The 17,742-nt window shown below is 38.7% G+C and overlaps 2 protein-coding genes across 2 annotated transcripts; both read right to left on the bottom strand.

Moving 5' to 3' along the window:
• Window positions 1–1,866: 1,866 nt before the first annotated feature.
• On the bottom strand, window positions 1,867–2,925 carry LOC129557766 (olfactory receptor 12D3-like). The gene is made up of 2 exons (XM_088831256.1): window positions 2,161–2,925; window positions 1,867–2,058 (listed from the first exon to the last, which is right to left on the bottom strand). Exons 1-2 carry the CDS (start codon window positions 2,923–2,925, stop codon window positions 1,867–1,869), a joined length of 957 nt encoding a protein of 318 aa, XP_088687382.1.
• Window positions 2,926–8,270: 5,345 nt separating this feature from the next.
• OR12D3 (olfactory receptor family 12 subfamily D member 3) lies at window positions 8,271–9,245 on the bottom strand. The gene has a single exon (XM_055406589.2). The coding sequence runs from the start codon at window positions 9,219–9,221 to the stop codon at window positions 8,271–8,273; it is 951 nt and encodes a 316-aa protein (XP_055262564.2). The 5' UTR covers window positions 9,222–9,245.
• Between the last annotated feature and the right edge of the window lie 8,497 nt (window positions 9,246–17,742).

The following is a 17,742-nucleotide window of genomic DNA, read 5'->3' as shown; positions in this document are numbered from 1 at the left end:
CAGAAAAACATCTATTTCTGCTTCATTGACTATGCCAAAGCTTTTGACTGTGTCAATCACAATAAACTGTGGAACATTCTGAAAGAGATGGGAATCCCAGACCACCTGACCTGCCTCTTGAGAAACCTGTATGCAGGTCAGGAAGCAACAGTCAGAACTGGACATGGAACAACAGACTGGTTCCAAATAGGAAAAGGTGTACGTCAAGGTTGTATATTGTCACCTTGCTTATTTAACTTATATGCAGAGTACATCATGAGGAACGCTGGGCTGGAAGAAGCAGAAGCTGGAATCAAGATTGCTGGGAGAAATATCAATAACCTCAGATATGCAGATGACACTACCCTTATGGCAGAAAGTGAAGAGGAACTCAAAAGCCTCTTGATGAAAGGGAAAGAGGAGAGTGAAAAGGTTGGCTTGAAGCTCAACATTCAGAAAACAAAGATCATGGCATCTGGTCCCATCACTTCATGGGAAATAGATGGAAAAACAGTGGAAACAGTGTCAGACTTTATTTTTGGGGGCTCCAAAATCACTGATGCTGATTGCAGCCATGAAATTAAAAGACGCTTGCTCCTTGGAAGGAAAGTTATGACCAACCTTGATAGTATATTAAAAAGCAGAGACATTACTTTGCCAACCAAGGTCCGTCTAGTCAAGGCAATGGTTTTTCCCGTGGTCATGTATGGATGTGAGAGTTGGACTGTGAAGAAAGCTGATCACCAAAGAATCGATGCTTTTGAACTGTGGTGTTGGAGAAGACTCTTGAGAGTCCCTTATACTGCAAGGAGATCCAACCAGTCCGGTCTAGAGGAGATCAATCCTGGATGTTCTGGAGGGACTGATGCTAAAGCTGAAGCTGCAATACTTTGGCCACCTCATGCGACGAGTTGACTCACTGGAAAAGACTCTGATGCTGGGAAAGGTTGGGGGCGGGAGGAGAAGGGGACGACAGAGAATGAGATGGCTGGATGGCATCACCGACTCTGTGGACATGAGTTTGAGTGTACTCCGGGAGTTGGTGATGGACAGGGAGGCCTGGCGTGCTGTGATTCATGGGGTCGCAGAGAGTCGGACACGACTGAGCGACTGAACTGAACTGAACTTCATCCTTGCTCCCCTACTCTGTTCTCATCACAGTAACATTGTGATTCTTTCACCACAGAAGTCAAGTCAAGTCAGTTCTTCACTCAAATGCCCCGTATCATACTAATCACTCAGAGTAAGTGCTGAAAGCCTTCAGCCAAACAACAGAATGCCCATGACATGACTACCATCAACTTTCTGCCCTTGTCTCCTGCCTCCCACTTCATTACTCACTGAGCTCCAGGCACATGGGACATCTTACTGGAACAACACTCTATACCAATACACTTTCATTTTCTGTCATTTCTACATAAAAAACTTCATTGTCACATACTTGCATGACTCACTTCCCTACTTCCTTTGGCATTCTGCTCAAATGTCATTTCTTAAAGAAGATTTCATAGACCCAGTCTTACAAGAGTGCCCGTTGGCACATGCTCATTCTTGCTCATTCTGTGTTTTATCTTCTGAAAGACATATGTGTTAACTTATTCATCTTATCTTTACAAACCTTTTCAAATGAAAAAGATCCGTGTCCTCATGTCAGGTACTCATGTGTCATTTCCAAGGTAGTATCCTCTGCAAATTGAGCACTGCTTGCTGAAAAACATATTTCAAGTCAACGAATGACTAATGAAGAGTAATTGGAATCATGTATGTGAAGAACACAGCTACAAATGGAACAAATTTCTGATAGGAAAAGAAAATTCAAGAAATGTTTCAAAAGAATTAAAATGAGAAATAAATATCATAAACATAAAATGGAGTTTTGATTTTTTTCTAGTGCTGCCAATGATTTTCTTTAGGCAGCTTCAGTTTCCTCCCAAACACTCTGCTCAGAGCCAACTTCACTTCCTTATTCCTAAGGGTGTATATCAATGGATTCAGCAGTGAAGTGACAGTGGTATGTATGACAGCCACATACCGCTCCTGTATTACAGAGGTGGCAGAGGTTGGGGAGATGTAGGTGAGCCCTGCTGCTGCTGCTGCTAAGTCACTTCAGTCGTGTCCGACTCTGTGTGACCCCACAGACGGAAGCCCACCAGGCTCCCGTCCCTGGGATTCTCCAGGCAGGAACACAGTTCCATAAAACAGAGATACCACCATTAAATGGGAGGCACATGTGGACAGAGCCTTGTGGAGCACACGACAGGTATGGTTCTTGAACAGAAGGAAGCTGATAATATACAAGTAGGAGAGGAAAGTGAAGAAACGTGGTACCAAAGCTAAGCTGCCAGTGACAATAAAAATGAGCCACTGATTGAGCCAAATGTCACCACAAGCCAACTCTAAGAGGGGCTTCACATCACAAAAGAAGTGATTGAGTTTCAGAGAGTGGCAAAAGTTCAGACGTGCAATCATGACAGAATGCATCAGAGCATTAAAAAAGCTAGTGATCCAGGCCATGGCTGCCAAGAGAATACACACCTTGAGGTTCATGATAACAGTGTAGCGAAGTGGATAACAGATGGCCACAAATTGGTCAAAACCCATAATGGCCAGAAAGATGGCCTCAGTGCAGCCCAGAAAGTGGAGGAAGTGTAGCTGAGTGATGCAGCCCAGGAAAGATACGGCCTTGTGAGCAGAGAGGAGGTTTGCCATTAGTATGGGCAGTGTCACTGAAGAATAGCAGATATCCAGACAAGAAAGATTTCCCAGGAAAAAGTACATAGGGGTGGAGAGCCTTGGCTCCGAGATGACAACCACTAATATGGACCCATTTCCAAACAGATCGATCATGTATATAATCAGGAGGGTCATAAAGAGAACAGGCTGCAGCTCCTGAGTGGAGGTCAGTTCCAGCAGGAGAAACTCATTCACTGTGGTAACGTTCTCCATCGCTCTGAGAAGGAGTGATAACAGTCGCATTAGTAAAGCTCCGCTAGTAGACTGTATGGGTTAACTGAAGCAAGTTCATCATCTGAAAGTATATAAGGATGATCTATGGTGAGTAAAATGGTTAGAAATGCTAGAATTAAATTCCCTTGCAACATAATTAAGGACAGAAATCTGTGATAAATTCTGAGTCAGTGTGATATGTGTGATACATAGAACTAGGAAGCATATTTAGGATTGCTGAGTTAAACCTATAAAGCAGCTCATATAGAATAAAAGCAGATATTCAGTGAATACAGTAAGAGAACAGGACTCAGTTTTAGCCTTATTGTAGCATTAAAAAGAGTCTTGTCAGATGTATTTATAAAAATTTATTTCTGGGTACAGATAGAAGCTTAGCAATAGTCCTAAATATCCTCTTTTAAAAAAAGAGTAGGTTCTCCACAACCTAAACCTTTGTAAAGCTAGAAGACATTTTTTAAAATCCACAAATTTTAAATCATGTGTAGGCAGAGGGAATAAAATCAGCAGAATTGGTGTCATTGTCAGAAGAGGGCATTGCAGCAACAGGGCTATTATGCAGGAAAATTCCAAAATACCAAGCTGTTCAACAGCAAGAGAATATTGAAAACAGCAAAAAAAAAAAAAAAAAAAAAATTCAGTTCAGAAAAGAGTTCCTCACATTGAGAGTGAATTTCTCCAGAATGTCAGAAAAGAGTGCGTCAATGTGCTTGTAATGATGGAATGCAGAGAAAAGTACATTACTACAGATGCAGTAAGAATGTTGCAATACAGGAGGGGACCAATGAGCCAAGAATCTGGGGAAAATATCCTATCCCCTTTCTCATAAACCTCCTGCCGATAACTTGCCCCCCAAATTCAACTTGTTCATAGATAAACAATAAATAGAAAACTTCTGCATCTACATGAAAGTACAATAAGAAAAAAACAGATAAATAGAAAATCATGATTTCTTAATCAAATATATTTCTTCTGAAAAAAATATTTGAAGTGAAACAGAAAACTTCAGCACAACATTCCTAAGTGAAGCTACTAAAACTATAACATAATTTTTCATGGAAAAATATACAAATATTCAAAACAGAATTTCAAATTAAAACACAATGATTTGCTATTTTGATTAAGATTAAAATGTTTGAGGCATTATATTTGCTGAGGGTGGTAAAATACACACAGATGGGGATGTCAGTTGATTTAATCTCTAACATGGATTTTAGCAATAACTATGGGCTTCCCTGGTGGCTCAGAGGTTAAAGCGTCTGCCTCCAATGCGGGAGACGCGGGTTCGATCCCTGGGTCGGGAAGATTCCCTGGAGAAGGAAATGGTAACCCACTCCAGTATTCTTGCCTGGAGAATCCCATGGACGGAGAAGCCTGGTAGGCTACAGTCCACGGGTCGCAAAGACACGACTGAGCGACTGAACGGAACGGATTAAAAATCTCACACTCAAAGCGATTCCATTTTCTAGATTGTCCTTCAGATGTGTTTGCAAATGTCAAAAATTATGTATTTGCTATGATATTTACTTAAGCATCGCCATATGAAAGATTACAAACAAACTAAATGACTTCAGTACATAGGAAATAGTAAAATGAGGCAGCTCTTTATATACTGTTTTTCATCTCTTGCACAAAAAAATCACTCACAAGTACACAGGTAGAAGTGCATATGTGCTGTTGTATCTACTTCATACAAAAGATGAATGATTAAACTGATTAAGAAAATCAAAGCTTTTCCAACTAAGAAATTGTGCCATAAACCCACTTGTTCCACCCTATAATTCTGACAAATTATATTCAAAGATATTCCCCCACTACTCTCACTCACCCTTTCTAATGGTCTCAATTTCCTTCTATAAAACACATACACATACACAAAACACCAAAAGAAAAAAAAAGCCACACTTTTTTGTACACATACAAAAACAAAAACCTCCCTTCTTATCTATTCTCTTATGTTCTACCTACTGACTGTGGCAATTCACCATATTACTCCTCTGTGTACATAACTTGGAGAAAATATATGGTTTTGCTGCATAAGGAAACCCAAGAATCAGGGCTATAATATGTTGATTATCTCTTTGTATAAAATTATCAGAAAGATTTTAGTTGCTCAGAGTCTTATATGACAAATATACCTAAGAGTAAATATAAATCACAGAGGACTTGGCCTTCATTCCCATTCTAAGCACAAAATAAGCACATTGAATTCCCTCTGAACTCTCCCTAGAGATGTTCCAAGCATAGATGTCTAGGGATCTCTTCTCAAAGGGTTATTCTCTCTACTTTAATCTTTCCATAAATAGTTATTTTGTTTTTTTAATCTATTTGGTAGAACATTTTGCTCGATTTAACTAGAAAAGAATATTATGCTGAGCCAGAGATTTCCATTGAAAGATTAAAGAAAGAGTAAGTATGACAATTTTTAAACAATACACCTCCTATCATTGGAAACTCTTAACAACTTGTGGATCCAAAATTTTTCATTGTTTAGAGAAATATATTAAGAAATTAAAAGATGATAAAGTTTAAATTGAACCATTTTGACAAGACAAGTTGATTGATTTAACTTGAGAAAAGTCAGAGAAAAAGAAAACAACAACAAAATAAGGGCTTTATAGCCACCAAAATGAAAAATAAAGTACCTTGTTAGACTCAAAATAGATCCTGTCTATAAATGGAAGAGAAATTAACAGACTTTTCTTAAAATCTGTCAAAAATTTCTTAATAATGATTATTTATAGATGCATACAGCAAAACTCTCAGACTCTGGAACAAGATCTCCTGGAGTTAGAATCTTGGTTCTGCTTGCAGTGTGACTATAGTTAAATTACTTTTCCTTTCTGGTCTCTGGTTTTCCTCTTCGGTAAACAGATGATAATAATGAAACCAGTCTGATTTGATTGATGTTATGACTAAGGTTAAATAAAATAATATCTTAAGTGAACAAACTCAATATAAGTGATTACACACGCACACACATGATCATGGCTACAGAGAATTCTGAATGAGGGTTATAAAGACATTTTTCAAGAAGCAGAGAGAGAATTTGTGATGTTAAGAATCATAGTCTGGAAACCTCAATCACATATTTAGAATTTTATCTAGTTCTACTGCAGGATGACATTTGCCAAAGGATTACTTTTCATCCAATTTAAAATATATTTTCTTTCATAGATATTGACAAGCAGATTCTAAATTAACAAAAAAAGAATAACAGAGGTTCTGGTTCAAGATGGCAGAGTAGGAGACCCTAAACTCACCTCTTCCCTTGGACACACCCAATCTATAGCTACACAGAAACGAAAACCAGAAACTAGTTGAAAAACTGTTATACATCAAATCAGTGAGAAATATTCCACACTGAATCAGGCAGAGAGACCAAGATGCAATCTGGCCAAACACTTTATTCCCAGCAGGGCAACTCACAACTCCCAGCTTCTCACTGAGGAGTAAAGAGTTTAGACTCCACATCTGGCACCCCAACTCTAAAGAATTTCACTTGAGGAACAAGCCCCCAGACATCTAGCTTTGAAAAACAAGGCTTGCATATGTGAGACCTACAAGGCTATGGAGAACCAAGAGAGCGTTCTTAAAAGGCTCACAGGACCTCACTCTGGCTGACACCCCAAAGCTCAGAAAAGAGGCAGCAGATTGCAATGTGTCCAGTCTTAGGGAATTCCCTGGTGGTCCAGTGGTTAAGACTGAAGTCCTTCCCAAAGTGACCCTCTTACATTCTCATGGGAGGACTTGACATAGGAGGTGGGTGAAAATAGCAAAGGAAGCTCCAGGAGACTTTCTTGCATCAAAATGCTTTTTTAAAAATCAAGTTGTGGAATTCCGTGGTCATCCAGTGGTTAGGTCTTGGAGCTTTCAATGCAGAGTGTGCAGGTTCAATCCCTGGTCAAGGAACTAAGATCCCATATGCCATACGGCACAGTCAAAATACAAAAAATAAAACAGACAAAAATATTCCCATATAATGAAATGTGTCCAGTCTTCATGAGAAGGAGATCTATTTGCTTATTTTAAAGGCTTGACCTAAGTGGTAGGCTTCTTATCTAACACACTTCTAGAGACCAAATACAATACTCTCCATAGACGGAGGCCTTAACAGACACCATCTCTTTTCTATCCCTCTGCCTCATTCAGATTGCCAATATATCCCAACATCCAGGGGATACCCCTTGACCATTTGACTCTAGTGGCCAGCAGGGTTCAAGTCTTTTGGCTTCCACAGGTCTGTAACAAACAGGGAAACAATTCTTAACTGGCTGTCTCCCCTGGCACAGCACAGAGACATAGACAGAAACACCCAGTCTTTCTGTAAAATAGGACTATTTGTTTCCCTTAAAAGCTACAAAGAGGCAGGCTTCTCATTTATCACACAGCTAGGGGGCAAGTACAATCCTTTGCAGAGCTCAGGGAGGCCAAAGGATGCAATCTTCAAGCTATAGCTCTGCCCTAACTCAGATCTCTGGCGTTTCTGAGAAAAAAAACATCTTTCTGGTGTTCCAGCTTTTGTTGCTGACACCCAGAGGCCACATAACCCAGATAGTCTGCTCTAATGACCAGAGGGGCTTGTGTCTTTGGGCTTACCAGGACAGTCACAAAGAAACTATTCTTAACTGGCTACCACCCCAGGGCTCAGTGAAGGAGAAGCAGACAAACTCGTTTCTTACAGACTTCCACTGAAGGATGTCTATAGACATTCACTGAAAACTGCTGCCTGAGAGTCTGGCTTCCAATTGTCTTGCATCCAGATGCTGATAGAGATATTTATTATAAATCTCAGTTTTAATATGTCTTCCCTTTTCAAGGTATACAACAAGGGATTTACCAATAAATTGAGTGCATTTTCTAGCATTTAATCAGCTGATCTTTTTCAGATGAATAAACTGATATGAGAACATCCAACATATATGATAATAGAATGGCCAGAATAGAAAAGAAATAGATAAATAATTTATCATGTAGTAAGTGCCTGCTCTCATCCCTCCTTAGCTTTCTTATCTCTTTTTAGTTCTCTGTAGCATCTAATTACTCTGACATACGTACCTATGAATTTGTTCATTGTGTGAGATTGTAGAATTTCTTTTGCTCAATCTTGCCTCTTACATCTGCTATGCTGCCTAACACAATATATAGTCAATGACTATCTCTTAAATAAGTGAGTAGGTAAATAAAAACTGAGCAAATAATGACACATAGTTGAGTGCAGAACATGGTTATGGGGCTACAGATTCCTGAGGGAAAATTATATAGACCATTTATTAGAGTGAAGGGATAAAAATCTTAATCAGAGTCAGATATAAGCCTCCTTAATCTCAGTGGTGCTGCTGGCAGTCTTTAAATAACTTGCTCCCGAAGGTTTTCTTCAGCGCCAGCCTCACTTCTTTATTCCTAAGAGTGTATATCAGTGGATTCAGCACTGGAGTGACTGCACTATAGACAATGGCCACCATCCGGTCCTGAGTCATGGAAGTGGCTGAGGCAGGACGAATGTACGTGAAGCCTACAGGTCCATAGAAAAGACACACCACCATGAAATGGGAGGCACAAGTGGACAAAGCTTTGTGGAGTAGTCTGCAGGACTTATGCTTGAGCAGAAGGGAGCAAATAATATACAAGTAGGAGAGAAGCGTCAGGAAGAAAGCTCCCATAGATATGCTGCCTGTGACAACAGAAAGAAGCCATTGGTTGAGCACTGTGTTACTGCAGGCCAGTTCCAAGAGGGGCTTGACATCACAGAAGAAGTGATTGAGCTCTTGAGAGCGGCAAAAGTTCAGGCGTGCAGTCATGACAGAATGTATCAGAGCATAAAAGAAGCTGGTGATCCAGGCCACAGCTGCCAAGAGAATACATACCTTGGGGTTCATGATGACAGGGTAATGAAGTGGGTTGCAGATGGCAGCGAAGCGATCAAAAGCCATGACAGCCAGTAAGATAGCCTCTGTGCTTCCCAGAAAGTGGAAAAAGTGTAGCTGTGTGATACAGCCCAGGAAAGATATGGCCCTGTGAGCGGAGAGGAGGTTTATAAGGACTTTGGGCAATGTCACTGAAGAGTAGCAGATATCCAGACAAGAAAGGTTTCCCAGGAAAAAATACATGGGGGAATGCAGTTTGGGCTCCAAAATCGCAATCACTAATATAGCTCCGTTTCCAATCAAGTTTATCAAGTAAATGATTAAGAAAATCACAAAGAAGAACGGCTGCAGCTGCTGAACACTGGTCAGGCCAAGTAACAGAAACTCATTTACTGCACTGACATTCTCCATTGCTTTGGGGAGCAAATGTAATGAAGACAATGAGTTAGTTTTTTTGAATTTTATACTGTGGGAATTAAGTGAAGCAAGTTTATTATTTGGAAAAGCCTAGCCGAAGAATTAATGCTTTTGAACTGTGGTGCTGGAGAAGACTCTTAAGAGTCCCTTGGACTGCAAGGAGATCCAACCAGTCCATTCTAAAGGAGATCAATCCTGGGTGTTCATTGGAAGGACTGATGCTAAAGCTGAAACTCCAATACTTTGGCCACCTCATGCGACGAGTTGACCCACTGGAAAAAAGTCTGATGCTAGGAGGGATTGGGGGTAGGAGGAGACGGGGACGGCAGAGAATGAGATAGCTGGATGGCATCACCGACTCAATGGACATGAGTTTGAGTGAACTCCGGGTGTTGGTGATGGACAGGGAGGCCTGGCATGCTGTGGTTCATGGGGTCGCAAAGAGTCGAACACGACTAAGCGACTGAACTGAACTGAACTGAACTGAAGGGTGAGCTCCAGTATGGAGAATATTTAGAAGTGGTAAGTAAACAGCTTTACCACTCCTAAATATGAGTCAAACATCTTTTTACTGCTTCAGAATTTATCACATATGGTTTTTCCCGTGGTCATGTATGGATGTGAGAGTTGGACTGTGAAGAAAGCTGATTGCCGAAGAATTGATGCTTTTGAACTGTGGTGTTGGAAAAGACTCTTGAGAGTCCCTTGTACCGCAAGGAGATCCAACCAGTCCATTCTAAGGGAGATCGATCCTGGGTGTTCATTGGAAGGACTGATGCTAAAGCTGAAACTGCAATACTTTGGCCACCTCATGCGACGAGTTGACTCACTGGAAAAGACTCTGATGCTGGGAAAGGTTGGGGGCGTGAGGAGAAGGGGACGACAGAGAATGAGATGGCTGGATGGCATCACCGACTCTATGGACATGAGTTTGAGTGAACTCCGGGAGTTGGTGATGGACAGGGAGGCCTGGCGTGCTGTGATTCATGGGGTCGCAGAGAGTCGGACACGACTGAGCAACTGAACTGAACTGAACTGAATAAAAACAGTTTATAATGAGTAAATCAGATATAGCTAAAAAGCACTTTTTTAAAGCATAAAATGTAAAGCATGATGATATCTTATTTACAACATTAGAATTAGTGGTTAGACCAAAAAAATTAGAGGTTAGAAAAATTTAAAACATACAAAGGAAATAATTGTTCAGTTTATGATTCTCGGTTCTGGCAGTAAAAATGATGTAGCCTAGTGAGGATTTCTTCTTTTCTCCTAAGATATTTTAAAGCCTCAGGAAATTAATGCATCCTTCCTACAAGCCTAAATTTTCAGCAAAACTAAGAAACATAAAATCCAGAATCTTAAAATATTGTGTTTAAGCAGAGGGAATAAAAACAGCATAATTAGCATCAATAGTCACAAGACTGCAGCACAGTGGTGGGTTTGTGTATGTAGTTGAGAAAAACTTCAAAGAGTAAAAAGTGTTAACAGGAAGAGAATTTTGAAAACACTCCTGACTTTTCAGGCCCAGGAAAAAGTCCCCTACATTTAGTGGGAATTTCTATGAGAAGAGGAGAATTACAACAAGATAAAGCATTGAAAGAGAGAGAAAAAAATATACTAAATGCTTTGCCATTTGTAAAAAATAATCACCACCTTATTAACAGAAGAGGGAGTCCTTGAATTGAGGAATGGAAAAACTACCTGGTATACCCTCTCCCTGGTGGTTCAGATGGTAAAGAATCTGCCTGCAGTGTGGGAAACCCAGGTATCATCCCTGGGTTGGAAAGATCTCCTGGAGAAGGGAATGGCAACCCACTCCAGTATTCTTGCCTGAAAAATACCATGGACAGAGGAGCCTGGTGGGCTACAGTCCATGGGGTCGCACAGAGTCAGACATGACTGAGCAATTAAGCAGTGGCCTACCCACCCTTACCCACACTAACATTCCCCTGCTAACAACTGGTCCTGCATATCACAACCCAATGTAAGCTCCCAATAAAATAGCTTCAAAAGTTGACAGAAATAATGAAGAAAGAGTAAAATTCACAATCCTAATAGAAGTTTTTAACATCTCTCTCTCTATGCCTTATAGAAGAGAAAGCAAAAAAAAAAAGAATATAAAAATCTGAAAAGCATAATTTACAAATTTGATTGACATATATAATAACAGCTCAGTAAGAAAAGAACTCACACCCACAAAAAAAGAGCAAAATACAAACTGAGAGAATTTGTCACTAGACTAAAAATATACACTAAAGGAAGTTCTCTAGTCGGTAAGAAAAGATCCTAAGCAGAAGAATGGAAATGCAGAAAGAAATGAAGAACATCAGAATGGGTATGTGTCTGTAAACATGTAAAAATTGACCCAATAAAAGTTAAAAATGACTATATAAGGCAATAATGACTATGACTTGTGGATATTAATACTATATAGAATAGAATACATGAATGGAAAAAGAAAAGAATTCACTTTATTTTTAATGGCACATTAATCATTTACAAAATCAAGATAGGTTGAGTTTTTTTTTTAAGCATCAAAAATTTCAATAAATTGAGCCATTCAAAGAATGTTCTTTGACAATGGTAAGATTTTTAAAAAGTAAGAAAAAGATATCCAGAAATGCACTAAATGCTTGAAATAAAGCAACACACAGCTAAATAATTCATGGATAAAGGGAAAATCCAAATAGATTCTTTAATAAATGCTGGAGAGGGTGTGGAGAAAAGGGAACCCTCTTACACTGTTGGTGATGCAAACTAGTACAGCCACTATGGAGAACAGTGTGGAGATTCCTCCAAAAACTGGAAATAGAACTGCCATATGATCCAGCATTCACACCCCTGGGCATAAACACCAAGGAAACCAGAATTGAAAGAGACACATGTACTCCAATGTTCATTGCAGCACTGTTTATAATAGCCAGGACATGGAAGCAACCTAGATGTCCATCTGCAGACAAATGGATAAGAAAGCTTTGGTACATATACACAGTGGAGTATTACTCAGCCATTAAAAAGAATGCATTTGAATCAGTTCTAATGAGGTGGATGAAACTAGAGCCTATTATACAGAGTGAAGTAAGCCAAAAAGAAAAACACCAATACAATATACTTGGAATTTAGAAAGATGCAAATGATAACCCTGTATACAAGACAGCAAAAGAGACACAGATGTATAGAACAGTCTTTGGGACTCTGTGGAAGAGGGTGAGGGTGGGATGGTTTTGGAGAATGGCATTGAAACATGTATATTATCATATGTGAAACAAATCGCCAGTTCAGGGTTGATGCATGTTACAGGATGCTCAGGGCTGGTATGCGGGGATGACCCAGAGGGAGGATAAGGGGAGGAGAGAGGTGGGAGGGGGGTTTGGGAGGGGGAACTCATGTACACCCGGGGCAGATTCATGTCAATGTATGGCAAAACCAACCAATATAATATTGTAAAATAATTAGCCTCCAATAAAAATAAAAAAATAAAATATTTTAACTAAATCATAATGAAGATGAGACATATCAAAACTTTTAGTATGGAGCTAAAGAAACAGAGAGATTTTATGTCTTGAATTCATATCTTAGAAAAGAAAAACTACTGAAAATCAGTACTCTAAAGTTGTATTTCAAGAAACTGAATGAATGAATAAAACCAGCACCTCAAATCTAAAGAAAGCAAAAGAAAGGAAATAATGAAAATAATAACATGAATCATTAAAATAGAAAAGAAAAGTGCAGTAGAGAAAAGTCAATAAAGCGAAAACTTAGTTATTTGAAAAGACTGTGAAAGTGATAAACTCCTGTAAGACTGTTACAGAGAGAGAGCTCAAAATATCATTTTAGAAGGTAATATTGCTATGGATATTATCAATGTCAAAAATTATAGAAGATTTTTTATGAGCAAATTTATGCTAATAAATTTAACAATGTAGATGACATTTACAAATTACTTCAAAACAAAAGTGAATTACTAAAACTAACAGTAAAAGAAAGAAAATTTGAATAGTTTGATATCTAGATAGGAAACTGTAGCTGCTATTTAAGATCTTCCCCAAAAGAAAATGCCAAATTCAGATTTCTACCAAATAGTTAATGAAGAAATAATAATTTACACGTAGTCTCCTAAAGAAAGTAAAAAACAATACTTCTCAACTTCTTTTATAAGGCTAACATAACCTTGATGAAAGTACTGAAAGTGAAAATCGCTGAATCGTATCCGACTCTTTGTGACCCTATGGACTATACAGTCCATGGAATTCTCCAGGCCAGAATACTGAAGTGGGTAGCCGTTCCCTTCTCCAGGGTATCTTCCCAACCCGGGTCTCCCTCATTGCAGGCAGATTTTTTCTTACTTCCCAATGGGAAGCCCAAAGCCCCCAAAAAAGAATACTCTCAACTTCTTTTATAAGGCTAGTATGACCTTGATACCAATACTTGAAAAAGGACTTAACAGAAGGGAGATGTGCAGATTACCCTGTTTCATGACTACAGATGCAAAATTCCTTTCTCACTGTCTCCTATGAGACTCTGTGCAAATCACCATCATCACTCATTTGGATTATTGGAATGATCTTATTTTCACTCTTATCCAGTCTCCTGTTCTCAAGTCAGCATCCAGGATTATTCTGTTAAATATGTCTAAAGATTTAAGCTTCCACTTCCACTCTATCCCTGGATTAGATTACTCAGCCACACTGATCTCTATGTTGTTCCTAAAACACTAACTACATTCTCATCTCAAGGTCTGTGCACCAGCTCTCCACTTGTATGAAGCATTCTTCACTTAATAAATTCACATGTTTAATTCCCACATCTCTTTCAGACATTTGCCCTAAAGCTACACCCTCATCATGAATTTCTCTGATTGTTTTGTTCAGTCACTAAGTCCAGTACAACTCTTTGTGACCTGATGGGCTGCAACATGCCAGGCTCCTCTGTCCTCCACTATCTCCTGGAGTTTGCTCAAATTCAAGTCCATTGAGTCGGTGATTCTATCTAACCATCTCATCCTCTGTCACCCTCTTCTCTTGCCTTCCATCTTTCCCAGCATCAGGGTCTTTCCCAGTGAGTCAGCGCTTCACATCAGGTGGCCAAAGTGCTGTAGCTTTAGCTTCAGCAACAGTCTTTCCAGTGAAGAGTCAGGGTTAATTTCCTTTAGGATTGACTGGTTTGATCTCCTTCCTGTCCAAGGGACTCTCAAGAGTCTGCTCCAGGTTAAATTACAAAAAAAAAGAAAAGAAAAGCATATCCTTTCTTGCTATGCTGTTATCAATGGCACTTATCTTAATCTGCTGTACTGGATTTTATTAAACATGTTATATATTTTATTTAACTTAAATGCAGTCTCAAATACACACACACAAAAAAAAACTATTGTCTATTTTATTCACTACTGAAGCCCAGCACCTAAAACAGTGTCTAGAGCATTTTTTTGGTGCTCTCTCTATACTTATTGAATTAACTACTGGATTGTGATTACCTGTTCAATCATTATCAACTGCAAAAACTATCCTCAAAAGGTCAGATTTGTCTTCTTTTGAACAGTCTCACCTACAATCTATCCATACTATTCTCCTGAATGTGATGCTACACTCACAGAAGACTCTTCCAGTTTATTAGAGGACATGGCAGCATAGAAAGTAAGCAATGAATATTTGCGATTAAGTAAATAACTTTTAGCCATATAGGGCCAGTTTTAGCAAGTCATTTTTGTCATGGACTGTTCTCAAAGACACTTGTGATTCTTAACGATTAATTGCTGTCTAGAAACAGTATTCAAAATTTAAGAAATTACATTATTGGTGAAAGAACACAAAAATCTAGGAGCTGCATTCCATGAGTATGGATATAGAAGAAATATTCTAAATGGAATTGTTGGTAGAGAAGAGAAGATGATTAATCTCAGGAGTCATAAATATAATTGAAGGACATTATTACCTATGCATATATCGGAAACTGTGGATGTACTCAAGTGAAAATGTTAATACATAAGTAAATACTTCATACAAGAGGTTTGAAAATTACTATATTTTTCCTGGATAATAGCACCATCCATCTTCCTCTAAAAATAATACTATTGCAAAGATATGTAATTTTATAAACAGTAGGTACAATCTAACATATTGTTTGACTAGAACTAGAACATGGCATTTTGTATTATTAATTTTGTCATATATTAAGGTATTAATCATGTAATTTTTTTTCTCTACTTCACTTTCTTCTTCTCTTTATATTTTCTCTAACTCTTGGTAATACACACACCTGCCCACACACACCCATACCCACACAGCACTAAACAGATATAGACACTCAGACATTTAATTAAAACATACACCTAACTTGATCTCAATGAGAGTCTACCCTGAAACAAATAGCAAACAACCGAAAAAAAACAAAAAATACACACACATAGATTGAGAAATTCAAAGCTTCACTAGCTAATGACTTGTGCCATGAACCCACCTGCTCTTCCACTCTGTAATTTTCACAGCCTAGATTCAGAGTTTTCCCCATTTACTTTCACTTGCTTTTTCCAATATTAACGCCTTTTCTTCAGAAAATTATTCCTCTCACTTTTTTCTGTTTACTCTCAGCTAATTTGTCCTGCACATCCATCTTCACATACTTTATAATAAACTAAAATTTTGTCTCAGAAAGGATGTCCAAACATCAGAGATTAGCTGTGTTTACTGTCTCCTTGAATAAGATCATCAGAGATAGCTCCAGCTGTTCAAGACTCTTACACCCATTTTATTGCAAGCAACCTCTATCTAGATGTGAGATTGAGTCTCAGCAAATCCGCCTCTTATTTTGACCGAGAACATACAGACTAAATCCTATATAAACCTCCCTAGGGGTATCTGGACATTAATGTCTTGGGATTTTCTCTCTTGAGACTTATTCTCTCCCTATTTCTCTTCCATAAGTATCAATTTATACCCTTCTTTGGTGTGCTTGTGAAGTCACTAGATTAATTCTTTAATAATAAATTTGGGGCAGAGCCTTTGGTTGATCATGAGCAAAAGGGAGTGATGAGAATGTAAAAGAGAAGAGACAGCTCTTATCCTTCAAAAGTCTAACACCTTGTAAATGCAAAAAATTAATATCACTTAGAACAACATAATGAAAACTAAAAATGATGAATTATAAACTGAGTTCCACAAATACAGAAACGGGAAGGATTTGGGGAAATGATGAACAACAGGGAAGAATAAACAATGGGAATAAATTTGTTTAATTTACATATTTATGTAAGGGGTCTTTGAAGTATTGCAAAGAATCTAAGTTTATTATTTGTGCTATTATGATAAATATCATTTCTGAAGATAAGAAATATTTTCTATTTTCCCTTTTTTTTTTTTTTTGGTCATGTCATGTGGCTTACAGAATCTTAGTTCCCTGACACCAGGGATTGAACCCAGGCCACAGCAGTGAAAGCGCTGAGTCCTAACCACTGGTGCTATGCTTAGTTGCTAAGTTGTGTCTGACTCTTTGCAACCCCATGGACTGTAGCCTGCCCAAGCTCTTTTGTCCATGGGATTTCTCAGGCAAGAATACTGGAATGGGTTGACATTTCCTTCTCCAGGGGGTCTTCCTGACCCAAGGATAGAACCAGGTGTCTCGCGTTGCAGGCAGACGCTTTACTGTCTGATCCACGAGCCCAAATTTGCAACTCCATAGATTATACAGTCCATGGAATTCTCCAGGCCAGAATACTGGAGTGGGTAGTTTTTCCCTTCTCCAGGGCATCTTCCCAACCCAGGGATTGAACCCAGGTCTCCCAGTTGCAGGCAGATTCTTTACCAGCTGAGCCACCAGGAAAGTACAGTAAATGTAAGAAGGACAGTGACAAAGGAAGACAACTTTTAGACAAATGCTGAAAGTAACAGAATCACAAGTCAATAGATAGTTAGTTCACCATAAGACAAAACAAAATTTAAGAACAACAGATTAACTGAAGAATAGATTTGATATGTTTGAATATATTTGGGATTCCCTGGTGGCTCAGACAATAAAGAGTCTGCCTGCTGTGTGGGAGACCTGAGTTCGAACTCTGAGTCAGGAAGATCCCCCGGAGAAGGAAATGGCAATTCACTCCAGTATTCTTGCCTGGAAAATCCCATGGACCATGGACGGAGGAGCCTGGCGGGCTAAGTCCTTAGGGTCACAAAGAGTCGGACATGACTGAGCAACTTCAGTTCACTATATTTGATATGGAGGTTAAAAAACCAAAGAAAGTGTGCACAAGTAGAGACAAGCACATCATAGTTTTAGCAATGCTCAAAAATTCAAATTAACTTTTTATTTAGATATAGTTTCAAATATACAGAATATACAGAAGCATTTCAGGAATAAGAAGAGAACTCCCCAAATCCATTAATCCTTTACCCAGATTAATCTATTGTTAACATTCTGCCCCATTTATCATTGAAATCAATAATATTGACAAGAAAAAACAGATTGCGTGGGCAAGACAGGTAATTTTCTATATTTATCATGAGAGAAAAATAAACACTACACT

This window comes from Moschus berezovskii, chromosome 23 (assembly GCF_049115385.1).
Source record: "Moschus berezovskii isolate FMDL1 chromosome 23, NW_MosBer_1.0, whole genome shotgun sequence".
In the NCBI taxonomy this organism is placed as follows: Eukaryota; Metazoa; Chordata; class Mammalia; order Artiodactyla; family Moschidae; genus Moschus; species Moschus berezovskii.
This window is presented reverse-complemented; position numbering and strand designations above follow the sequence as displayed.

What these genes read in the sequence shown, in the direction of transcription:
- LOC129557766 (XM_088831256.1), bottom strand. Translation starts at nt 2,925, where the DNA reads ATGGAGAACGTTACCACAGTGAATGAGTTTCTCCTGCTGGAACTGACC. An exon ending in TGTTTTATGGAACTGTGTTC is followed by an intron (nt 2,059 to 2,160) that starts CTGCCTGGAGAA and finishes GCAGCAGCAGGG; the next exon opens with CTCACCTACATCTCCCCAAC.
- OR12D3 (XM_055406589.2), bottom strand. Translation starts at nt 9,221, where the DNA reads ATGGAGAATGTCAGTGCAGTAAATGAGTTTCTGTTACTTGGCCTGACC.